This window comes from Gallus gallus, chromosome Z (genome assembly GCF_016699485.2).
Source record: "Gallus gallus isolate bGalGal1 chromosome Z, bGalGal1.mat.broiler.GRCg7b, whole genome shotgun sequence".
In the NCBI taxonomy this organism is placed as follows: Eukaryota; Metazoa; Chordata; class Aves; order Galliformes; family Phasianidae; genus Gallus; species Gallus gallus.
Genome location: NC_052572.1, coordinates 12,866,399 through 12,892,503, shown reverse-complemented (window position 1 = coordinate 12,892,503; position 26,105 = coordinate 12,866,399). Strand labels below are relative to the sequence as shown.

General features: G+C 38.8%; 1 protein-coding gene across 13 annotated transcripts in view; it reads left to right on the top strand.

Annotated features, from left to right (window-relative positions):
- Positions 1–8,621: 8,621 nt before the first annotated feature.
- FYB1 (FYN binding protein 1) overlaps positions 8,622–26,105 on the top strand; it is a 62,884-nt gene continuing 45,400 nt past the window's right edge. For 4 of the 13 annotated variants that reach the window (XM_015277344.4, XM_015277343.4, XM_015277335.4 and 1 more), the window contains exon 1: positions 8,622–8,668. In XM_015277344.4, coding sequence (XP_015132830.1) covers positions 8,666–8,668 — 3 coding nt within the window. In that variant the 5' untranslated portion in view covers positions 8,622–8,665. Of the gene's footprint in view, positions 8,669–12,686; positions 12,813–18,692; positions 18,806–23,532; positions 23,686–23,817; positions 23,871–26,105 lie in introns of those variants that run through there. The other 9 variants (NM_001397226.1, XM_015277338.4, XM_046905433.1 and 6 more) reach the window with 8 other exon arrangements.

Genomic DNA, 26,105 nt, shown 5'->3' with positions numbered 1-26,105 from the left:
TGTTCTAACACACACTTTCTACCTCGTACACAATAACTGTTTTATGAAAAATCACTGAGAAAAATATAGGATTGAAGGAAAACTAATGGAAAGGATATGGAGGCGTAGTATCTAAAGTGATATGGTACATGCCATCTGGGAACAAGGAAGCTGCTAGATTCAAAGATCTGAATTTGTAAAGCAATACAGGTATGGCATATGAATTAATGTAATTTACAAGAAACATCACAAATAAAAATACACTAGCATAAGTTAGTGATAATAATACTAACCAAAACAGAAAAGGAGAGATGGTGAATGAATCTGTAGTCATTGTTGATATTGTCTTTTTCTCAAATACTGAAAAGTCCAAATGTAGAATGAAAAATTAGAAAGAATGTGTTTAATTATTAGTTCACAGCCATTGCATGACACCTACAGGGGAGTTAGTTAATATCTGCACGTGTTGTTTTATTATGATGGAGACATATTTATCTCACATTTTTAAAAAACAGTTGTACAACAAAATTGTGTATAACCTATGGTAGCTGACACCAGTATAATCATTTTTCCACTCTTACTTTAGAACACCAATTATTATAGTGTGTATCCTCCAAACAGCAATAATTTAAACAAATAAGAAACAATTCTTTGTTGATACTCAATTAATATTTTCCTGTATTCTCCTAACATACAATTAAAAAAATATTAATGAGAAACCATTAGAAGAAATAATAACATTTTTTAATAGAGAGCAGTTCTCCACAACTTACTTTTCTTAGCTATCTCAGTAAACTAAAAATTAAATTTAGCAGTATGGCTTATTCTTTTCATTTGAAGGAAGGAGAGCAAAAATTGCTTGTTAAGTAATGAAAGAATAAAAAGGGAAAGATCTCAGTGAAGAATAAGCTGGGAGTATCATTTAATGTCTATCTGGAAAAAAAGAAAAGATTTATTTTTATATTAGGTTAATGTGTGAAGTGACAATTTGTGTGTAACAAAGATGGTGACTGTAGAGATTTTTCTAATGAAGGCAAATGTAAATTTGTACCACAGTCACCATGCCATAATGATCACATTGATAGGCAGGAAGTTGGCAGGAAGGGCAAGAGTATGCAATGAACAAAAACATAGTTTTGGACATTGTGAAGACTCTAGAACTGTCTCCAAAGGCAACAGAAAACACTGGGGTAGGCAGGCATTCCCTGAAGTGGAATCGTGTTCTCATTTGTGTACTGAAATGCAACATAGCTTTTGGAAGAACATCTGACAACTGTACTATGTTGTGTACCTAAAGATGACAAATATATATCCAGACAGTGAATTCTAAGTAAGTCAAGCAATATGCTAATATGCAGAATCATATATAGATACAATATGAATATTTTTACAGTTATTATTTAAATATTATATGTATTATTTATTTATTTATTCATTCATTCATTTATTTCTTTGTTTTAAGTAACATTTCATAAGTAATCAGTCATTCCCAATTACTTTACTTACACACTGCCTGCAGCTTTAGTTTCTCAGTATTACACTGTCCACTTCCCCAGAAAGTGGAACAGATGAAAACACTATAGTACCACCTTGTGTTGAGATGGAAAGGGTGCAGCCTGCATTTCATTGTGGAACAGCGTGACTACCCAACAGTCATCCTTTGTAGCAATGAGGAATAAGCTTTATAGGCATTTTTAAAAGCAGGTTTTATTAATTATTTCTATTCTAATAAATTACTGAAGGCTTTCATGAGACATGTATAGAAGTTTGGTAGTGATGCTGGCGACTTGCATGACTTGAAACCTATTTTCTATGCTTAGCTAGGTACAGGGACATGCCATAAATATTGTGGTCCTTGGAAAGACTGAAAACTTTACAGATAGAATATGATAGAATGTGACAGAAAGGCATAACAAACAAACAAACAAACAAAATGCAATATGGAATCCCCAAGGAAGCAATTGTTTCCATAAGTATCTGCTGAACACTGGTAAATTGGTAAATAGACTAAACTGGTAAATTGGTAAATAGAGTAAACAATTGATAAATAGAGTAAACAGTGTAGTAAACTACACCCCATGTGATCACTTCTGGGGGTTTGAGACGGTTCAGATTTCCTCTCCTGCAGAGAATTCTACTACTCCTCCAAGTCACTTCCTAAGAGAAGAGACAAAGCTGGGAGTAGCTGTATATTCCTTATATGTGGATTTTGTGCTCTCTTGATACCATCGTTCCCATCAGCAAAGAAAGCAATATGAGTTCTGGGAAAAAAAAAAAAAAAAAAAAGAAAGAAAAAAAAATTCAGGATAAAAGTAGCTGTTGATATGTCCTTTCTGAACCTACATGAATCACCTCATGTTTGTAAATATTTGGCAATTTTTTTTTCTACTTTTTTTCAAACCTAATTCAAGTACTTTCACTTAATTCGGTTTTTGGTTAATTCATTTCCTATCACATGTATTCTTAGATACTCAAATTGAGATATTTCAAATCTAGTTTTTATAGGCTAGCTAGTCAGGAGTTTTAGGAAAAAAAGGATTTTTAATGTTTGATTGCCCTCGCACTGCAGAAACTCAGAGCACTGCTTATACTTCTGAAATCATACTCTCGTTTTCACACAGCTGGTGTGCCCATCTGTAAGACATGACATGCCCAACCAGCTATGAGGAGGAGGACGCAGTCTGTGAGTGACCTGAGAGCTTTCTTGTCAGGACATGCAACATAGTGTGACCAAACAAGGGAAATACACAGATCATCAAAGAAAGGTGTAGCAAAACAAGGTTTTTGTTGGAGTTTGTGTTTGTTTTCTCAACATCTGGGTCCCTGCTCTATGACCCATCCACTGGCTCTCAGCGACTTGGGGATCTTGAGATCATGCTGCACATGCTCCCTGAATGCAGAGCACGAATGGTGCCCCAGGGAACCAGCCAAAGGAATGCAAGGCAGCATACATGCCCAGCATTTGCCAGGTCTGGTTACAAACTCAGAATATCAAATCTTAGGGTTTCTTTTCTCAGTTTGTGGAGAAATCTAAACAAGGATCAAGAAAGTTGCATTTCTTCCATCCATAAAAAATAAAAATCACAGAATCACAGAATCACAGAACTGTAGGGGCTGGAAGGGCCCTCTAGAGATCATGATCTAGTCCAAATCCCCTGCAAACATGGCACCCTCAACCATGTTGCACAGGTAGGCATCCAGGCAGGTCTTGAATATCTCCAGAGAACGACACTCCACAACTCCCCTGGGCAGCCTTTTCAGTGCTTCGTCACCCTCACTGTGAAGAAGTTCTTACTCACATTTGTGTGGAACTTCCTATGCTTTAGTTTGTGGCTGTTTCCCCTTGTCCTCTTGCCACACACACTGGCCTTGTTCCTTTGCCTCCCACACCCTAGATATTTATGGACATTGATAAGATCCCCTCTGACTTCTTTTCTGAAGGCTGAGCAGACCCAGGTCACTCAGCCTTTCCTCATAAGAGAGATGCTCCAGGCCCTTTATCATCTTTGTGGCCCTGTGCTGGACTCTTTCCAAGAAAAATCATTTTTGTTGTTTTTTTTTTCCATCCGTGAAAACCCTGCATTTATAGATGTACATTGCCATCGAGGTATTGTGCTCCTCTTTTCCACTGAAGTTGAGACTTCCTGCATAGATCACATCTCCTCTTGGACAGTGTCTTCTCTCTACATAGTGAAATGTTTTTTCTGTAGAAGTTTCTGGTCACAAATAGAGTTAAGCAGATGCAGACAGTCCTGGGAGCCTGGCTCTCCAGATAGGTTGAATACACAAGGAAACTACATAAGAACTCCCATGAGATAACTCAAATTATTGAATTTAGCTGAAGCAGATTCTTTAGCTGAATCAAATTATTTTGGGATTCAATCACGTGCTTCTTTCATAAAATCATTGAATCACTAAGGTTGGAAAAGACCTGTAAGATCATCCAGTCCAACAGTCCACCTACCACCAGTATTGCTCACTAAAGCATGTTCCTTAGTACTGTACCTACAGGTTTCTTGGTTTCTTGAAAATCTAGACAATGACTCAACAGCTTCCACGGACAGCCTGTTCCAGTGCCTGACCACTCTTTCAGGGAACAAATTATTTGTAATTTCCAACCTGAAAGTCCCCTGGCACAACATGAGGCTATTCCCTCTCATCCTATTGCTGTCACTTGGAAAAAGAGGCCAACCACCAACTCATCACACCCTCCTTTCAGGTAGTTGTAGAGGTCAATAAGGTCTCCCCTGAGCCTCCTCTTCTCTAGACTAAGCAATGCCAGTTCCCTCAGCTATTCCTCAGAAGTCTTGCGCTCCAGTCCCCTCACTACCTCCAGTGAACACTGAAAATTTTCAGGAGAAAAATGGATCATCTTAGTAAAGTTTAGAAACCTTTATGGTCAAAATATTTTTCTACTATAAAATGCCCTTCAGCCTTTACTAACACTTTCTGTAGAATTACTTTGCTATCTAGATAAAATATCTTCTGTTACATTATTCTTTGTGTTCAAAGTCAGTATTCACATCTGTGTTTGTCTTATATGATTGTTGTTGTTATTGATAAGCTAAATACATTATGCAGTTTTACAGTGCTACATAGATTTTTTTTTTAACTGACTGTTCTGATTTCTCATACAATCTTTTCATCCTCTTTTCTAAGATAGAAACAGACAAAATCTTCACATCTGAGTTCTAGCATGATCATAAAAAAATGCTATGAGAGGTCTACACAGACAAACAAAAGCCTCTTCAAAGTTGAATGTCTCTGAAATACACACCTACACCTACTGCAGGGAGTAGCAGGAATGCTTCAGGAGATAATTTAAAGTTCCACTATAGCTAGACTGTAAGTTTCAATTCTATGTTACACAGCTTCATAAGAACAATAAGCCTGATTAAGCTAAAATACTTAATTTAATTACTCTAAAACCAGCAGAATTTATATAGTATTAGAATGAAGGCAGAAGCAGCCTAGGGACATCAGAACAGTAAAGGATTTTGCACATGCTGAGCAGCGAGAGTGTTTGCATCAACTAAACTTTCTTCAGATAGATGTAGAGGCCCAGAGATTTCCTCTAGCCCTAAGAGCATTTGAGTCAGCAGTCTAAGATGCCTTAAATGGTGCCAGCTGATGCAGTGGTCAGCTGCTAAATTCCTTTTATATACCCCCTACTGGGCACGGCTGTTAAGGAAGATATGTAAGAGCTGCAGATAATAATGGGGTTTGTAAGGCAAGTGCCTTAACTGCAGCTATTTCACAAGATGTCGTATGTCACAAACAGCAGCTAGGATACCTACTATAGGATACTATGTAAAACCGAGCAGTGTAATTTTACATTAGATATAGAATGTATGAGTTGTATGCCTCAAAGGGATACCTCTCCTGTTTCATTTTATTATTTTAGACTGTCTGCTTTATTTCATTTCATTTTTAATTGGAGTTGTTCCCTTCATGCAAACAGTCTGAAGATAGCAGAGAGTGATCCAGAATAAGAGAGAATTTAGTTCTGTTCTGAAAATAAATCAGGGCAAAACTCCAGCTGACCTTAGTGGGATGGAGGAATAGCTTCCATTATCTGGCAAGCCATATGGAATTATTTATTCTGTTATAGAAGTTGAGATCTTTACATATTATACCTAAAAGACTCCCTTGTCACATTAATCTCAAAAGTAATTAGCAAGGGGAGAGATCTGCAGAACAGTCTGAACTTCTCAGTACTTCTTCAGTTTTAATTGGAGAAGTTTTTACTTCAGTCAAGCAAGTCTGTTCCTGTCCAAAATACTAGATAGAATACCATGTTTTAAAGTGCTGCAGTTTCTTTATAAGTAAAATGGATTTTCCTGCTATACTGCATGCCAGAACGGCCCTCACATCTGTTTTCTTTTCTCTGCGTTAAGGACCAAACCTTTCTTCATATAAAAGGAAATATTCACCTTGCAAAATTCCAAATGCAGAGTTGTGGTATCCATCTCATAGATAGTTTACAGTAAAAATTTCCTTACTTTGGTTAAGATAGGATAGTGTTGATGTAATATTCGCTCATGAAGTTGAGAGTGCTGGCTTTGAAGGTCAGAATATGTGTACCTTCTGCATGAAGCCTGAGAAGCAACATTATTGATGATGGATACTGACAAATTGCAAAGAGAGACCAGACACAATGTAAAATCTGTATCCCAGTATTATTGGAGATCACTGTGATTCTTTTATTAAGAATCTGTATAGAGCAAAATCCTTTTTCAACATAAAGGTAAGGCACCAGAAATTAAATTTGAGTTTAATACATACAAATGATGTGTTGATTTACTATGAAGATCCAAAATGGCTGTCATAGGCTACGTACAGTGGGTAAAGTCCTTGGTTGATGCTCCAACAAAGGGTCAGTACAACCTCTTCACAGCTGCAGCTCTTACGGTTTCAAAGCCTGCCTGACCAATCTGGTGGCCTTCTATGATGGAGTGACGGCATTGGTGGACTGGGGAAGGGTGGTGGATGTCATCTACCTGGACTTCTGCAAAGCCTTTGACATGGTCCCTCACCACATCCTTCTCTCTAAATTGGAGAGGTGTGGATTTGAAAGATGGACTGTTTGATGTGTTAAGAACTGGTTGGCTGGTCGCTGTCAAAGGGTTGTGATCAACGTTTCTGTGTCGGGTGGAGGCTGGTCACAAGTGGTGTCCCCTAAGGGTCAGTATTGGAACCGGTGCTCTTCAACATCTTCATCAACAACACAGACAATGGCACTGAGTGCACCCTCAGCAAGTTTGCAGACTACACCAATCTGAGCAGTGCACTCGATACACTGGAAGGAAGAGAAACCTTCCACAGGGACTTGGACAGGCTGGAAAAGTGGGCACATGTGAACCTGATAAGGTTCAGTATGGCCAAGTGCAAGGTATTGCAAACGGGCCAGGGAAATCTCAGGTACTTATATAGAATGGAGAAAGATCTCCTTGAGAGCAGCACTGCAGAGAAGGACTTGGGGGTTCTGGTGGATGAGAAGCTGGACATGAGCCAGCAGTGTGCACTTGCAGCCCAGAAGGCCAACTCTGTTCTGGGCTGCACTAAAAGAGGAGTGGCCAGCAGGGATTGGGAGGTGATTGTGCCCCTCTACTCAGCTCTTGTGAGGCCCCATCTGGAGTACTGCATCCAGGCATGGGGCCCCACTACAGGAAGGATGTGGAGCTCTTAGAGCAGGTCCAGAGGAGGGCCACTAGGATGATCAGAGGGCTGGAGCACCTCTCCTGTGAGGAGAGGTTGAGGGAACTGGGCTTGTTCAGCTTGGAGAAGAGAAGACTCCGGGAAGACCTCATTGCGGCCTTCCAGTACTTGAAAGGAGCATATAAACAGGAGAGGGAATGTCTGTTTACATGGGTTGATAGTGATAGCACAAGGGGGAATGGTCTTAAGCTGAGACAGGGGAGGTTCAGGTTAGATATTAGGAGGAAGTTTTTCACCCAGAGGGTGGTGACACACTGGAACAGGTTGCCCAAGGAGGCTGTGGATGCCCCATCCCTGGAGGCATCCAGGGCTAGGCTGGATGTGGCTCTGGGCAGCCTGGTATGGTGGTTGGTGACCCTGCATGTAGCAAGGGGGTTGAAACTTGATGATCTTTGTGGTCCTTTTCAACACAGGCCATTCTATGATTCTATGATTCAGTCTGGAGAAGAGAAGGCTGTGAGGTGACCTAATAGCAGGGCTTTCAGTACCTAAAGGGGAGCTACAGGAAAGAAGGGCAGAGACTCTTCAGCAAGGTCTGCAGTGATAGAACAAGCTGAAATAGCTTCAAACCCCAAAAGGGTACATTGAGATAGGAGATAGGAAAAAAGTCTTTAACAGAGAGGGTGGCGAGACACTAGAACATGTTGCCCAGAGTTGTGGTTGATTTGCCTCATCCCTGGGGACTTTCAAGGATAGGGTCGATCTGTCCCTGGGCAGCTTATCTCCCTGTTCATTGCAGGAGAGATGGACTAGATAGCCTTTAAAGGTCTCTTCCAACTCTAAGTACTCTATGATTCTGTGATTCTATGATTCTGTGATCCAGGTCAGCGAGGTCTAGGCCCATATGACCTTTCTCCCTTCACTTTTTGTACATAGAAATTCTGTAGGAGTATTGAGCTCTTGTACACTTCTGGACCAGAAAAGCTCTATTTTTCTGATGTTATCAGCCATGAAGAGATGAAGAATCAAAAGTCAGTGCACAGAAATACAGTTCACCTTATTAGAGGAAGAAAATGGCTTTGATTTAAAACATTCAGGAAAATCTGAACCAGAAGGAGAAGTGCATTTGGTAGGTAACAAAGCATGAATACACAAAAGCTTGGGAACCTTGAGAATGAAAAACAAAAAACAAAATATTTTTTCTTTTATAATTCAGCCAAGGGTTAGAGAAAACATAACTATATGTTACAGACATCTTCTCAGAGATCATAAAGTGAATGAATGCTCATTCACTGTCATTTGTCCTTCACAGTGCTTCAGAGTATCCCAAACAAATACTGTTAAAAATTCTGTTAGGTCTCCGATAATAAGCAAAACAAGGATTTTGCTGATAACTTTTCCTGTGAACGCTGGATAGACCACATGCACTTTCAAAAAAGGAAGTGCGCAGTGAAGGACAAAGGACATTTTTGACTCCCTCCAGTACAGTACATACTCTTTAGCAGAACTGTAAAGACAGTCTGAAACCATGGTAAGTACAGAGCTCTATTCATTTTCCTTTTACTATATGAATGCATAATATTTAGTATTAAAACTATATGGGATGTGACTGTAAAACTTTAAACATAGTTACAATAATTTTCAACTCAGTTTCTTGCAGCTTACTTCCTGCTTTTGAGGGCATGAAGAAACTTTTTAGTTTTTTTCTGTTTCTTCATCATAAGAACCAGTTTCTGTGTATCTTACAGATTCTGAAATTCAAAAGTAAGGAAAAGACAACAGCTTCTTTCAAGACTAAGCTGAAAAATAAGTTTGTAGATCTAGAGGAATTCTGCAGTCAGGTGTCAATATGATACCAAGCCAGAAATGAGAGGATGTCATAATGCCAGGAAGACATTATACTGTCTTCATTCAGAAGAACTTTGAAACTAAGAACAAACAAGATTTATGCTTTTAGGTGTAAATTTCCAGCACAGCTGTATTTATTTTTAACTAATATCCATTCTTTCTTTCATAAAAAGATTATTAAAAATTCAAAAACCTAGATACTTGCAGATGTTTTTTTAAGTATTTTATTACTAAACTGAATCAACAATTTCAAGTCAAATGATTTTAAAGATGTTAAAAATTGTGTAGTCTGAATAGCTTCTTACACCACCTTTTCCTCAGGAGATATTTTAGAACTCTTGGAGTATCATGTATACTTTTGCCATGGTAAATATGCTCATACAAATCTATCTCTAAAGAGCTTTTCTTTATTTGAATCTGCTTATCTGTTTTAAGAGGAAAAAGGTATTTTATGAAACCTAGAGAGGAACCCAAGCCATAGAATTCAGTATCTGCATAGGCAAAAAGGTCTAGTGTCCATCACAAGTGGGACAGGAAAAATGACAATGTGCAAAAGGATTGAATGCAGAACACAGTTTGCATTTAACAGTGTTCCACAACATTTGGAGGGTTTGGGCAGAGGCTGTCTCTGTTTTACACAAAGATCAAGTTGCTCCTGAATCTGAAGGAATGGCCTCAAAAGTGTTTCAGTAACATTTTGGATATTTAAAATATAAACCAGACATTTCTTATTTATTTCTGTTGTAATAAATCCCAGTGTGTAGGAACAAGTGAGAAAACAAACAAACAAACAAAGCATTGTTCTTGTATGTGCAAAAAATTCAACTCAAGTTACTTGATTTAGTCTGGATATACACATATGTGAATGGGATCCAAAAAAGCACAACAGTTCTAACAAATTAGCATCTTACTGTACTTTTGCATGCTGAGTTCCTGTTGTTACAGAGATTCTTTAACTCAAGCTTCCCATTCAGCATTCTCAAGTACACATGGAGCCTTTGTGTCTGCAAAACTCTACATTACAATTTGCAAGGCAAATTATAATACAGTTATGCTATTGGCATGACTCGAATGTATAGCTGCTTTTGTAAAAAGGTTTGTTTAGAAGGAGCATGTAAATACGCAAATACATTGAACACAAGGTTTCTGCTGTTGCCAATTGCAGTTTGAAAACAAGCAACAACAGTTCTACTTTTTCTTCAAATTATTTTTAAGTTTCAGATTGGTTTATCTGACTGACAGTTCAAAGCAATGCAAACTACATATTCATATTATTATATTTCCCTAGCAGTATTATATACTCTTTGGGAAAAGGAGTGCTTTCATCTCTGCATCACAGGCAACCCAGAAGCATCACTGAGGAAGCAAATCACAATATTTGATGCTGCAGGGGTGGAAATTAGTATTATAGCAATATAGGTTAGGCAGAAAGAAAAGAAGTAGTAGTTAAAAAAAGAAAAAAATAAAGAAAGTGGAGAACAAAATAATTGTAAAGGTTAGAGTGAGAGATAATCAGAGAGAGTGCATTTTTTTACAGTTTTACACAAGGCAGAGATCGAACTGGCTGAGATAACAAATTTATCCCTACAAAAATATCAATGAACTGAGACTGGCATAATCTGGCTGAGGCCAACTCTGCTTTTAATGCAGAAGGGAAGATGTGGAAGGAGCAGATCTAGTTCCCATGGAATCCCAAGATCTAAATGAGGGCCAAAACAGAGTTCAGCATTTTATTTCTGTCTGTCATAACAGAGCCAAGTCTAAACCAAAAGACACAGGCATAAGAAAGTATGAAAAAATAATAAAACTGTACCAACAGCTGCTGGTAGTTGTTGCCTCTTGTGAGATAGGAGCTGATGAATGCAAAGGAAAAGATTGCATTTTCCTTTGACATAAGGCCAAGACTAGCTGTATTGATTTCTAAGCTAGAAAAATAATACTCAACACAAGCCTGCCTTCCTGCAGTGCTACTGGTAATTTGTAGGTTAAGAAGTAAAAGAACTTCTGGGATATGAGATAAATGCATGAGTGCAGATATGGCTAAGGATATTGGTTAATCTATTTGTTAAAATAGAATTTCTATTAAAAGTAGTTCAGAAAAGCGGAAGACTGCTGGCATCTACTTAGTCATAACATCCAGGCAGAGCTAGGACTCGGTTAAAGAGTGAACTGCTGTGTAGGAGGGAGGGCCCGTTGAAATCTCTGATTGCTTTTAGAATTTCAGAACAAGATTCAAAACACAAATACAAACATCAACCCGCATTTTTGGGGTACCTCAATTTGGAAGGCATTCACACTGCCTCAGGAATGTTATCACTCTCATTTAATTCCTAATAGATTCTGTCATTCACCTCGTATGAGCTTTGATTAAAAAAAACCTCCATGCAGTTAATTTCTGGAAAACAGTTGTACTATAATTTACCTTTAAACAACTCTTTCATGGTTCTGTGTCATATTTCTTTTGCATTTACTTTGGAAAGGATTTCATCTGCTCCCAAAATAGTTAAAATATTTTAACCCTTTGAGACCAAATTTCTGTCACACACAAAACAAATAGCCAGTTGGTGATGTCAGGAAAAGAAAAAAGAAAAAAAACCTTCCTATTTGTAAGTGGTTACACTAGACATTATTCAGCAATTCAGGGTCCTAGCACTGAAATCCAGCACTCCTAAGTGCTCCTAAGAAATACATGCTGGAAGTTTGTTAGGAGCACACAGTTATCACATACCAGCTCACTGGTAGTAATGACCTGGAGAAAAAGAAAGGGGCAAATGGTAGATGAATTGTCTGGGCAACTCCTGCAGTACAAAAGAAGTCTCTCTTCCTCTCTAGGGGTCTGTAGTTTAGCTATGGAGAAAAAACATGGACTAGGAGTAATATATTGACGACATCATCATGTGGGGCAGCACAGCAGAAGTAGGTTTTGAGAAAGAGAAGAAAACAGTCCAAGTCCCTCTGAAAGCCAGATCTGAAATGAAGTAAGTTCAAGGTACCTGTGCAAGAAATCCATTTTAGGAATAAAATGGCAGGATGAACATTATCAGATCCCAATGGATGTGATCAACAAAACTGCTATGTCTCCATGAAGTAGCAAAAAAAAAAAACCCACAAGCTTTCTTAAATTTTGTGGGCTATTGGATAATGTGTATTCTTATTTACAGTCTGATTGTAAACCCTTCAGATCAAGTGACCCAGATGAAGAATAATTTCACATGGAATTCTGAGCAAAAACAATTCTTTGAGTAAATTAAATAGGAGATAGTTCATGCATTAGTCCTTGGGCCAGTCGAGGCGTGACAAGATGTAAACACACTCTGCACTACAGCCAGGGAAAATGGCCCCACCTGGAGCCTGTGGCAGAGAGCCCCAGGGGAGACTTGACGACAGCCTCTAGAGTTTTGGAGTCAGGGAAACAGAGGATCTGAGGCCCTCTGTACTCCAACTGAAAAATAAATACTGGCAACAAATGAAGGAATTTGAGCTGCTTTGAAAGTAGCCGGTACTGAAACACAGCTCCTCTTGACACGTTAACTGCTCATGCTGGGCTGGACATTCAAAGTGAGGGTCCTCTCTACAAATCATGCAACTGATGATTAGAGAACTCTGTCTCTAATCCTTTCATTACTCTAACACCAGATTACCACTGATATGAATATTTTGCATTCATGACATGAGTTTTCTGTCAAATTCCTTTTGGTCAGCCTCCAAGAGCAGCTATGATGGATCATCTTTATGTAGCAGCCCTCAAGAACAAACAGTAAGAATATGGACATACCTTGCCTAGCACCAGTGTTTTTCTCCTTCCTGCTACTCTACTCCCCACTACAGTAAGTAGTGAATCTACCCTCCACAATCAATATATCCTGTGCAATCAATAAGTTTCATAACAACCCATCCTTTAATGGATGCCCAGCTGACTTACCTTTCAATCTAGCCACAGCTCAGGAAAAAAAAAAAAAAAAAAAAAAAAAAAAAAAAAAAAAAAAAAAAAAAAAGGCAATGTAAAGAATGGAAAAAGTGGAAAATATTATGATGGACCTGCAATCTATCTGATATGCAGCAATGTGCCCGGTGTGCAGCAGCATACCTGGCATGCTAGAAAGCAGGGCTTGCAGCTGGCACAACTCAGCATTAAGAAGCCCCTCCCCTCTTCTTCCCCACTTTGTTTGACCCATCACTAGCACTTCAGTACTCGGAGCAGAAAGTCTCCTATTTATCATGAATGGTAGCCACTGTGAGGAGACAGCAAAACTAAAATAGACTCTGACAAATTAGGTTTCCACTTCTCATTTGAACACATCCTGTAGCCAGCAGATTCAAGTGCATGCAAATAATAGACACAGTAAGCGACTAAATTAATAAGATTAAATGAAAGTAGAAACGGAAATGAGAGGCATGGAAAACAAGCTGTAAAAAAAGGGAAAATCCTTTTTTTCCACTGAGGGAAATCAAATACTGGGACAGATCTACATGACAGCAACATATCCATCCTTGCAGGTAGTAAAAATGCAGTGAAGGAATACTTTGAGTAATTTGGTAAGCACTGTCCCTGTTCTGAGTAGAAAGTTGGACAAGATGACCCACTCTACCAAAATTATTCTGAGGCTGATTTGCAATGAAAGTGATCCCTCCAATAGAGGTCACTATTGTGCAAGCACTCGGCGTGACACCACAGAAAAAAAGTATGCAAAATAATTGCAGAGAGAAAGTGATGTGTGAAATAATGTTCCCTTCCATCTGACAGCTGAAAAGTGACATACATCTTGCTACAGGACAGGTGTGCAGTGGAAGAGAGGAAACATAGCCCAACCACATCTCCTAGCTTTCCTAGTTAGCATGTGCCAGCTAAGGGTTACAGGGAAAAAGAAAGAAAGAAACTAACAAAAACAAAACAAAAACAGAAGAGTAGGACAAGAAGGAAGAATTCTTCTTTTTTAAATAAAATGCGGATATATCAGCTGACACTCCTATGCAGATAGAGTATATACTCTCTACGAAAGCTGAAAGCCAAAAGGACTTTTTTTTGGAGGGGTGGGGCAGGTTATATCAGAGATTGAAAATCACTTTGAAGCCAGCTTTATTGGTTACAAACTTCGTAACCAACCTGCTACCATCTCCAAGGATCAAAGTTCATTGGTAGTATAAAAGAAAAAAAAAAGCCTTCTGAAGGCCCGAAGGACTTGGCCATGCGTGTTAGTATTATGTAAGTCTTAGGCAGAAGTGCATACCTAAATTTTTGTTGAAGCTTTGTTTCTAAAATCATTTGGATTAAGATAGGTTTTCAGTTTTAATTATAATTGTCTTTGATTTGAATTCCCGTGGAAACATTCCTGAAGTTAGTTTATGTTTTGAAATATTTATTATAGGGTTGTTATTTAGGCTATGTCGTATAGGTGTCAAGAACTGTACTAGACTAAGAAGTCATGTAAATTAGTGTTTTTGTTTTTTATTAAGATTCAACATTAACCTTTTTCCAGATGTGTAATTTCATTTTTGGCAATCTTATCAAATGTGTTGGTCACACTACAAAACTCACACTTATTTAAAAAAAAAAGAAGAAGGTTTGTGATTTGACTAGTATTTTGAAAAGCATAGAAAATGTTATAGGCTTATTTGGCAGACACTGTAATAGGGCACTGGCTGATGGGAAGAGAACAAGGGTTCTGCCCATATATGCCGTAGAAATTATATTACGTATGTATTTTGCTTGTTCCTCTCTAACCATTGAATTGTTCTCCAACCCTCCTCCTCCACTGCAGCACCAGCTTAAGGGACTTCTCATACAGTCATTCTTTTCATGCTGTTGTCCTAATCCTGTGTCTCTGCATTGCTGGTACAAACATGCTGTTGTGTAACCTCAAGCAGTAAAATAATCTAGGCTGAAAAGCAGCCCCTTTCCCATCCCTCAGTCTTTCTTTCTTTTTCTTCCCTTGAATATCTTCAACCTGCATCTTTTCAAAGATACATGATATAGAACAGTATTCAGCAGCAAACCTGAGGGGATATGGGTGAGGAACTGCTTACCACACTGAAACTTCACCTTTATGAACTGTAACAAAAAAACTGTGGAGGTCAAGATACAGCATCATAGCTTCTTAGTTAAACAGTTTACAAGTGTAATTGTGTGGTATCCTGTGCCACACATCAACACTGAGAAAGTGTTATTTTCTCAGAAGGAACTACTAGCCAAGGTGAGTGCACACCATAACAGAACAAGCTCAGTTTTTCTGTTGTGAATTTTCCACTGATGTTGTTAAACTGCTTACTTACAGGAGAATTTGCACAAACTGTGCACAGGATGAGTGGCAAACAAATGATGACTTAGAAGTAGAATGATGCAAGAAAGAATGCAAGACTACTTACTGACACCCAAAACTCTGTTTACCCGGTGGCAATAACCTCATGCTTCTGTCATACATGCTCCCTTCCATAAACCCAAACCCTGATCCTGGATTGTCAATTTCCTACTTTATAGTTTACACAAACAGGGATGCTAGTCTATTGTCTACTTTCTTATAAAACATTTTTAGCTCTGCAAAAAAAAAAATATTCATAACTGTATGTCGTGGATTGAATCTTTGCCATGTGACAGACCCATCCTCCTTATCCCACCCTGTGGGAAGCCAGAAGAGAAGTAAGAAGGAGGGGTTGTTGCTCAACTGAGATAAAAAGAAAGATGCTTCACTAAAAATTATGAAGGAAAGTGGGATAGTGCAATATAAAAGGAATAAAGAGTAATAAATCAAACAAATGGGAACGGGAACAACTCCTAACCATGCTGCTTGGCGATATGGAGAAGAAAAGGGATGTCCTTACATCCAGAAGGACTGGGGCATTTTGGGAACTATACGTCTTCTTTAACAACTGTCCCAATTCCATCATGATATCATGATACCTATGGAAAACCGTGACACTGTATCCTGTTTCTGAGTCACATTTCACTATGTTTTGACCTTGATCCTGCACTCTCAGCCATCACTCAGCCTCTCTGCACTAACTGAGCTCAAAGAACAGGCTGAGAAACAGATATCTGAAAGTCCAACTGCAGAGTCCAGAAAGTTACAGCTAGTCAGCTGATGAGTAATAGCTATGTGTTTGAAGGCACTGTTCAGCCATGTAATAAGCTCACTAATAATTACTTGTATGGAAGCACATTATTCTGCAGTTTAGATGTGGAAGAAGTAGCTTCTGAACAGAAACAACTACAGGCAAAGCTGTGTCACTGCTGTGTCTCATTTCAAAGTAGTTAATGTAGAGCTAATTGTATACGTCTGTTTTTACCAATTTCTTTGTATGAGTTCGCATAGTTTATAAACTTGAGAGCAGAGAATCTATAAAGTCGTTAAGTGCTACTGAAGGACAAAATCCATAGAATCATAGAATCACCAAGGTTGGAAAAGATCTCCAAGGTCATCCACCAACCACCAATATTTTCCTTCTAAAAGTACTTAGCACTTTTCCATTTCCAACATTCACAAGTCCGCTGGAGATACTAACATCAGCATTATTTTTTAAGAAGCTTTGCAATGTAAAGGACAAGAAACTGAAAAGTTTTCCCAAGAGATAGACAAAAATATCTGATGCTCAATCTGGGTGCTTGAAGTTGTAAAATTAGTTCCAGCTAAAATTAGTTCCTGCTGAGTGCATTTCTCAACCATTGAGAAGTTTGTTATTAAAAGATTAAGGATGACATTGAAAGATTAAGGACGACAGAGTATTTGTAAATACTTCCTACATCGAATTACTGCATTAGTGAAAAAAGAAGAGATATTATAGATATCAGAGATTAGTGTTACATGGCTTCTCCCTTGAGTGAACATGGTGTTCGGTGAGCTCTACAGTGTAGTTCTTGTTGGAGTTCTTGTTTCTTTGGGTTATTCCTGCCATATAAGCAGAAGTAAAGGAGCTTAAAACTGGAAGTAATAGTTTTTTCCTTCTGTATCCAGGTCGACAGTGAATCAACAGGATTTGAATCTGTTTCTTGAAACCTGTTGATGATACAACAACAACAACAACAAATACACTTTTTAGCCATGTGACTAGAAAAGTGATTTGACAAAATAGGCCAAGGTTTCATTGCAACATAAATAACATTCCTATTATATAATTCAGGTTAAATTGCAAAGCACTGAATTTTTTAGCTTGTCCTTTCTCCCATCATGTTTTAGAATACAACAGTTGTAACATAACATATATTAAAAGGTTAAAATCCTAGACCATGAGAAGAGACTCTGAAATTGCTAATGGTTGCAGTTAGTGTAGTGTCTTGCACCCAGGAAGGAATAACTGCAAGTATCAGTACAGGTTGGGATGTGATCTGCTGGAGAGGAGCTTTGTGGAGAAGGACCTGGAGGTCCTGGTGGACAGTAGGTTGGCAGTGAGCCAGCAGTGTGTGCCCTTGTGGCCAAGAAGGCCAGTGGGATCCTGGGGTGCATTAAAAGGAGAGTTGCCAGCAGGTCAAGGGAGGTGATCCTCCCCCTCTACTCTGCCCTGATCAGGCCTAACCTGAAGTACTATATCCAGTTCTGGGCTTCCCGGTACAAAAAAAGACAGGGATCTCCTGGAGTGAGTCCAGTGGAGGGCCACAAAGATGATAAAAGGCCTGGAGCATCTCCTCTGTGAGGAAAGGCTGAGTGACATAGGTCATTTCTGCCTCGAGAAAAGGGGACTGAGAGGAGATCTTATATATGTTTATAAGTATTGTAAGTGAGGGGAGTCAAAGGGACATGGTCAACCTCTTTTCAGCAGTCTGGGGGGACAGAACAAGGGGAAATGGCCATAAACTTGAGCATAGGAAGTTCCACACCAATATGTGATGGGACCCTTCTTCACAGTGAGGGTGATGGAGCACTGGAACAGGCTGCCAGGGAGGTTGTGGAGTCTCCTTCTCTGGAGATATTCAAGACCCATCTGGATGCCCATCTGTGCAGCCAGCTGTAGGGAGCCTGCTTTGCGGGAGGGTTGGACTCCATGATCTCTGGAGGCCTCTTCCAACCCCTACAACTCTGTGATTCTGTGATTATACTAAATAATATTAATTATCACAGAAACTCATGAAAGGGTGCAGAGGGAGAATGGTGAAAGCATCGTAGCAATCAAGATTTCAACTTAAGCCTTCATTTTCTCTGTTCTACATGTTTTCAAATGCAGCCATACATGTTACAGGTACTTACTTGAGAGCACCTACAGGGTGAATTGATGTCAGTTGCATATCATTAAAATATTTTTTTGTCTTGACTTTGTCAGGGATTGCTTGGCCTTCCAAAATTGATTGTGAACACTGTTCTTATTTTCTTTTTTTGTTAAATAAACACCTTTTTTAAAGCAAAAGTAAGCTGCTTACAACTAATATGAATTGGGCACTTGCTACCAAATTTGTCTGATATTGCAGTTGTTAATTCAATGACAAGGAAGAGAAAAAATGTAATGATGAAAAAATCACATACCGCCAACAAGGCCTAAATTATTCAGTTCCCAGGTGTTTTCTTCAAAAGTTTAAGGAAGAGATTTTGAAGAGTAAAGGCCCTTTGCCACCATGTACCCTGGCAAAGCTCATGGTAAATGAGCTAGATAATACCTGAAGAGTCACAGATATCTGCTGCAAGTCTTCTTCTCAGAAGGACAAGCAGTGAGAGCAGGACCTTGCTTAGAGCTCGGATGTTTTTTTAGGAAACATAAGTTTCTGTTTTGCTTCTCCAAACCAAAAGCAGATGAGCTGACAGGTGTTTAACACGTGAAAAGTGTGAGAAGTTTGCATGTGAAGACCTGGGGAGCCCAGAGACATCCCCCTGCCTCTCCCACAGATTTTGCACAACTGCTGGTGAGTGATTTGCATGTTCTTGAACATTTTTTTTCTTCCCAGGCAGAGGTAAGGAAGGACATGTTGAGGAAAAAGGGAAGTTAGGGGCATTTTGCTAAGAATGTCTGTTCCTCTTGCTTTTCCACTTCTTCTTCCTGCTGGTAACAGCAGCTGGGGGCATGCTGAGGGGAAAGCCAGGCCAAATAGTTCCCCACCAAACCATTTATACTGGGGTATATGTGGGAGGTAATTGAAATAACAATTTCTGTGTGAAAGCTGCTTCCTCCCTCATGTCTCACCATATCTGCTGAGGGGGAAGTCAGACCCCACCTGACCTGACTTGACTTGTATACTCCTTACTCCGTACCAAATACTCCCTTCCTCCACTTCAGGATTCTTCTCTTCTCTTTTCCCTGCTTTCAGGATATAGTAACTACTAAAGGTAGACACTCCAATGTTCCAGGACTGTATGCTGGTCCCAGCCAGCCACAGGGCCTTCCCTGGCACTCTGAGTCTGGGCAGGGATAATGCAGAGAGGCAGAACCGAGGTGGGGCAGGGCAGAGCAGGGCGAGGCTCCGCTGAGGTACAAGGGGGGAATTGAGGAAGCACAACTTTGTGAGGGGAGACAAATGGCTACCCACACTGTGAGAGCTGTGAGAGCTTCTCTCCCCACACAAAATGCCCCCACCAAACTCACTGTAGCCCTGCCATGCTCCTCCATCCAACTTCTTACCCCATTTTCTATAACCTTCCCCTCACCTACTGATTCTAGCAGCTTTGTGCCTTGCATGCCTTTCCAAGATGGCCTCCAGGCCTGTGAACAGGATATCTGAACCATCTTTTTCCCATGAGCCCAGAGCTCACCACTGAAAGCACAGCAGTCAGCTTCATCCACATCACCTACTATTCAGTTCATTAAACAATCTAATCAAGCTGCCAGCTGTGCCCCTCAGCAAGGCACGAACTGTGGTGTGTGGGAAGTTAGGGGCAATGTGGCGCGTCTGAGCATGTCAGGGCTGCTGTCCGTCACAGTAGGCCCTGTAACATCAAGAGAGTTTTTCTGGTGCCTGTGGACAGTTTAGTCAAGGCTCAGCATTCCCATCTAGTCCAGCTAGAGACAGGTTCTGCATCCAAACACAGATCTTGCCTTCGATGAAGACTTTCTTAGGGTCTGAGCCAACGGAGCTCAGGTCAAGCTATAAAAAAGAAGTACTTCTGTCTTTTCAAATGTAAGATTTTTTTGTACTGCAAGGGCTTTACGTCAGCTTTTGATGTTCACTGGAAGACCTATGCTCTGGAAGGAGTGGTTTAGCACAGTGCTTACAGCCAGGCTGATCCACAAGGCTTGCACATGACTGTGACGCTCTGGAGTACACTGGGCTTTCCTCTATGGCAGAAACATTTATTTTCTTTACAAAGTTTATCTGGCATGGGGAAGTTCTGTCACCACCTTTTGCCTTCTTTCTACAGTTTTCAAAATCTGTCTTTCATTAGTATAAAGAGAGCTTGAGATGGTAATAATGTTCAACACTTACAAGGTTATAAGGATTTAATTATGGCAGTCTAAAAGAACCACAGCATAAACTTGATGTGCTTTCAAGGAATCCTGCCTGTCAACTGTCCACAAATAGTATCTGGGAAGCCCAGCTGTTGCTGTATATGTGACAGTGCATTTAGACATGATACAATGCCATTAATTTGCTCATGACCACATCACACTTCTGTCAGAAATACTAAAACCGCTTTCAAATATCAACCTCTTGGAAGTGGAACAGCACACATTTCAGGAAGCCTGGCCCGGTCTTGTGGACACAAAGATAACGCAGACTGCTCTCACAAGAAATGTAGCAATAAAAACAGAAGCTCCTGCCAGTCTCCATGAATATCAAATTTCTACTGAAAATCATGTACTCTCCAAAATGACTCTGTAACTGGATCATAGCCATGGCTACCTGTTGCGGGCAGCAGCTGTATGGCACTTGCTCTCAGCACTGACTCCCAGGATTGGCACAGCAGTGCTAAGCAGGCATATTTACTCATTGCCTTGTCTTTTGACTGTGGTAGAATTCTTGAAATGTTATCTCCCAGGGGTGGCATGAAACTAGATAGACTAACCCTTTGAGAACAGGAATGTGTGATTTTCACCAGGAAAAATACATCATCTCTTCTGCTGATCCTGGTCTGCCACTAGGTGGCAAAAGGTGGGAGCTGTGAGGAGGCCGGAAGACAGGCTTCTGCGAAAAACTGGCTTGTCTTTCTCAAGCACTCCGCATATCTGCCTGCATTTTACATTACAGATGGAACAACTACCTTCTGAGCTAGGAAGAGGACTGTCAAGCTTGCTTTATTGATAATAGTGCACCTGTCCGAAGGGGCTCTCCATGAACATTTTTTAGACATCGTTTAAGGATTACCTAGCCAAAAAAAAAAAAAATCATTTCTGTATTGTTCATCTCCCAGTCTCTCTCACAATCAATTCTGTTATGTTATCATATCTGTTTTGGAATCACACTGATCACTAAGATCAACGAAATGAAGCATGCTATAACAACATGGAAAGCAAAAAAAAAAGTTGTTGGTATCTTTTTTTTTCTTAATATAATTTCACCTCTCCAGTTCAGAGCATATCATGTAAAGCTACCAACACAACTGCAGCTGTAACAAGATCATGACTGTGGCATTCTTTGTGAGCACTGACCTGGAAGCCCAAAGCTGTTCAAACAGTTGTGACTGATTACCATTCCAGAATGAAGGACAACACCAACGTATGAAAGTTACCTTAAAAAAAAAAAAAAAAAAAAAAAAAAACTAGCATCTTAAAGCAGAGCAAGTCCGAGGCACCTTTTTCCCCTTTTATCTTTTGTCTATTTATGACAAATTAAATTATTAAGTGGCCACTTTCCCCAAAGATAGGTGGAAATCAAAATTTGAGTAAATGCTCTGTTAACAAAAAGCACATAAGACTGCAGTTTTGGTCTACACAAATTCTGGAATGGCATGCTTCTGTACAAGAAGGTACTACCTTTATTTGTTTTGTTTGTCGTGCTTGAATCAGTGAAGTTGTTATTGCTGCTTCTGCTTCTGTTTTTACAGAAAGTAGAAAAAGGAAAGTACAAAACAGTTCCAGTGTGCTTTCAGGCTTGCAGGTCATGTTACTTAAAATATCAATTCCTTCAGATTCTTCCTTCAGTAAACATAGCTAATTCCCCCAAAATACTCAGAAACATACTCCCCTCAATGTGGAAAAAACAGAGGGGATCCTGGAAGCTGTTGCACCTGCAAGTATAAAATTAATCACATTGTAGATGAGCAATGTTCACAGCAGTTTTGCAGCCTAAACTGTGATTTTCAGTATTTTTGTTGCAATTCATTTTCTCAGCAGCATTTTATCAATTAGGAATGTCTTTACAACTGTGCACTGGTTGAAAGAGAAGACAGAAACTGTCTAGCCCTCAGAGCTGCAAAGAGGAGCTCATTCTTTGATCACTGTATGATTTGCCTGATACTGTAAGCCATACCTTGCAGTAGTGTTTACCAGTGCGAAATGACAATATTGTTACATGTAGCACTGTAAAACAGTTGTGCAGACTGCCAAATAGAATAGCAGGTTACAAAGTCCGATCTGCTTTAAGATTAATGACAAAAGCTTAATCACTTGCAATGAATATGTATTTTCACAAGTAAATATGATTTTATGAATAAAATACAGGGCATGATAGTATCATTTACAGTAATATATGAATAGCATGAAGAATATTGCTCAGAACTGCATTTCTCCCACTAAGAAAAAAAAAAAACAAAAGCATTGATGTAATTTAAAAATAATTGTTTTCATTGGTGAGTGAAAAATACAGAGAAGGTAGCAGTATTTTTATTTCCAGTAAGCTTCATCCAACAGTCTAATGGGCTTCTGAACCAGCTAAAATAGAAATGTTTGTAAAACTAATCCAGAAATGTCAAACACCTCCAATGCTTTAAGTAGAGATTCAAAAATAAAGAAATGAGGAAGAAGCAAACAACGTCTAGTGGAGCTTGAAGACAAACTTTTTCATATGGGATCTCATTACCATGCAGAGCTCCAGAAAATTCACTGAGCTGTATTTATCAGAGGGTTTGGATTTATCTTCAGCACAGAGTTGGAGCTTCTCATAAAGCTCAATTTCTCAGTATCAACTTTCTTATCCTATATGATACTTTAAAGTCTTTGATTTGTGCAGTAAACTGAGAGGCAAAAGGGTAAACAAAAAAAACAAACAAACAAACAAAAAAAGATCAATTTAAAAACAACAACAACAAAAACTCTGTTAAAGCAAAAGGTTTAGAGAAAAAAATGGCCAGCAGAATGTCTTGAGAAACTACTGGCAAGAGTGGGGGCAAAGAAATATGTTAGCTGACATCTTCAGTTGCTGAGTAGGAATGGATGCAGTGATTCTTGTTGGCAGCAGGTGGTTAGACTTCATGACGCGAGAGGTCTGCATGCTTTCTTTAAGTTTTTAATTCCCACAAATATTTCCTTAAATATTGTTCTGTAATATTCAAGCTTGTATGTACCAATATAGCTTTGTGGAACTGCAATTTGATGTAAATGTGATGCTGGAGCCCACATTGCTCTTAGATATGTAATGAATATAGCTGGTGGCAGCAGCCAAGCAGTATGAGCACATTTTACTTCCCTTTTCCTCTGCCACTTCTTGCCCAATATCCTGAAGGCAGCAGCTTTTTTCTACTGGTCATGATAATGAAAACCACAAGCAAAGCCTCTCAGACAAATGCTCTCTGAGAAGAACTCCTCTTAGCGAACACAATAGGCTGCTAATGTGACAGACTCCGTGGATTGTCTCATTGAGGGAGCCCGTTTCTCTGCCTGTATCAAAATATTGGAGAGCTTTGGGAAGTCCAGGTAAATTGATGTACTTGTTTGTCTTATAAGTAAAAGTGCAATGTCCAAGAAAAAAAAATATAGACAGTGCAAGATATTATATATGACCTTGTATAAGTGGAAATTCTAATTGTAAAATTTTCTTGCAACTAGTTGTCCAGCTGAGAAGTTGCCAACTTGATGAAACTGTCCTTTCTCCCTCAAAGGTTTGTGTTTGGTTGCCTGAGTTTTTACTAAAAGCAAACCTACTTTAAGTGACATTTGCATGTTGAAAACCAAGAGAAATGAGGGGCAATTATTTTCTAGATAGAATCATAAATCATCTAGCTACAACACAGCTTAAGCTTTTTGTATTATTTGTGGCTGTTGGTTTGGAGGTATTTTTTTACACATATCATACTCTGGATTGAGATATCAGTGTGAGAAAGTATATTTTTGTAGTGGGTCATGGAAGATACATTTCTTTCCAGCAGAGCTTCAGAACAGTATTGAATGACTTAACACTGCACAAAATGTCTGTTAAAATCATATGGGATCTTGAAATTCTAGAAGTAGTTGTAGGAACTTTTCAGTGGCAAGAACGAAAGCTTTTTTTTCTTGAGATTCAGTCAAGTTACATTAGCTTTAGTAGAATAATCAGAATCAAATTAAAGATTCTTATAAGGTTGTCACTGTATACAGAACAGAGTGGAAGAATTACATTGTTCTCATTTTTCTGCAACATTACGGATTTGGTTTTAGGATTGGGTGAAAGATGAGAAAACATTACAAGTACAGCATACATCCACAAAAGAGGTTTAGTGGAATACACAGTGGAAAAGATACAGAATACAACATGGTCAGGTTGTCTAAGTTTGGCAACACATGCCTGTGTGAATGTGTTACTTTCATCTGCTGGCATGAGATATTTTAAAAGATTTTATCAAGAAGACATAGAGGCTGTTGGCCTTTCTCCAAGGAATCCCATAGATTTCCATCTATCCTGTCTATCCTAAAGGTATGCCTTTCATGAAAAGCAAAGAGAATAACTGCTGGCCCTTTCAGTATTTCCCATATGAAATATAGGGCTCATTACTCTGCAGTCACTGTATCTGCCATTCTTTCTGTATGAACAGATGCTGGCTGTCTTTCTGCTTGTTTTTTACACTTCTGCTACATACATCTGTAGGTACAGAATACTGCAGTATCTTGACTCCACTTTCCAAACATTGAACTCATAATCAAAAGAAACCTTACTTAACTGGTTATTACAACTAGAATCAAGACAGGTAACTTGGAAATTATTTGTCTCTTCCAGAAATAAAAAAAAAAAGTTCTGTACAATGGTAATCTTGAAATCTCTCTGCCTGGAAAAGGAAATAGTCAAGCAAAATTTATCATTAATTTAGAACAGCACTAAGATTTTATGCAAACAGCTGAACTCCCTCAATCCTTTAACTTCTGTAGAACCTACATTAGGCTTTTATGTTTCCAACTGATTTTCAGATCTGTATTTATCTTTAATTTGCATTAATCATTTTCTTTACCTTTTTTTCCCTATACCTTAAGCATTATATCTTGTCCATGGATTAGAGCTCAATTTCCTCTGAGGTCAGCAGTTTTTGTGATTTTTTCACATTAACAGAGTTCATAAGTGTGCACACTTTTATTCTTAAAATGATAGCTTTGTCAACTTTCTTTTCTTTATAGAAAACTCATCAATATTTGATTCTGTTTCAATACTACAGTTTTTTAAAAAACCGTCTTAAATCCTAACATTTGTTAATAGAAATAAAAAGTTAGAGGTGAGGAGCAAAAAGTGTTTTTTCCTTTATAAGTCAGATCTACATGCCTTTTGAAGAATTTCACGATTTCTTTTACAGTCTACAGTAACACACATTTTATTTGTTGAACTAAGAATTGTATGCACACATCTGCTGTTGCCTTCATTGATCCGGTGTTGCTATTTACTCAAAGAAAAAGCAACCAAAAGGGGAAGCTGAAGTGAAATATTCTTTTGACTTCATCAAGATGGAAATGAAATAATATATATTTACACCAAAACAAAACAGAAGTTTTTGTTTTGTTTTGTTTTGTTTTTAATCAGGCTGCCAGGTCAGACTGACATTTTCAGAAAAAAATCAGGAAAAACAGATTTGGAATTTTTACTTTTATTGTGTTGTTATTATACTGTTATTTTGAACCAAAAAAATGTATAGTTATATTGTAAATAATGGAGAATTGCTCCTGTTTAGATTGAAATGTAAATGTAGTCTACTCTTTGAAGAATTCCATACAAATGTACCTTCATATCTATGTGGGTCCTATCTGAATGAACTGGAAAGTGGGAAATCACACTTATGCAAATCTCCTTGATCTACACATGGGAACCAAATCCAGAGTATTTGTCTAGATATGAGTCAAACACATTTAAATGCATCCATCTCCTTGCAAAGAAATTG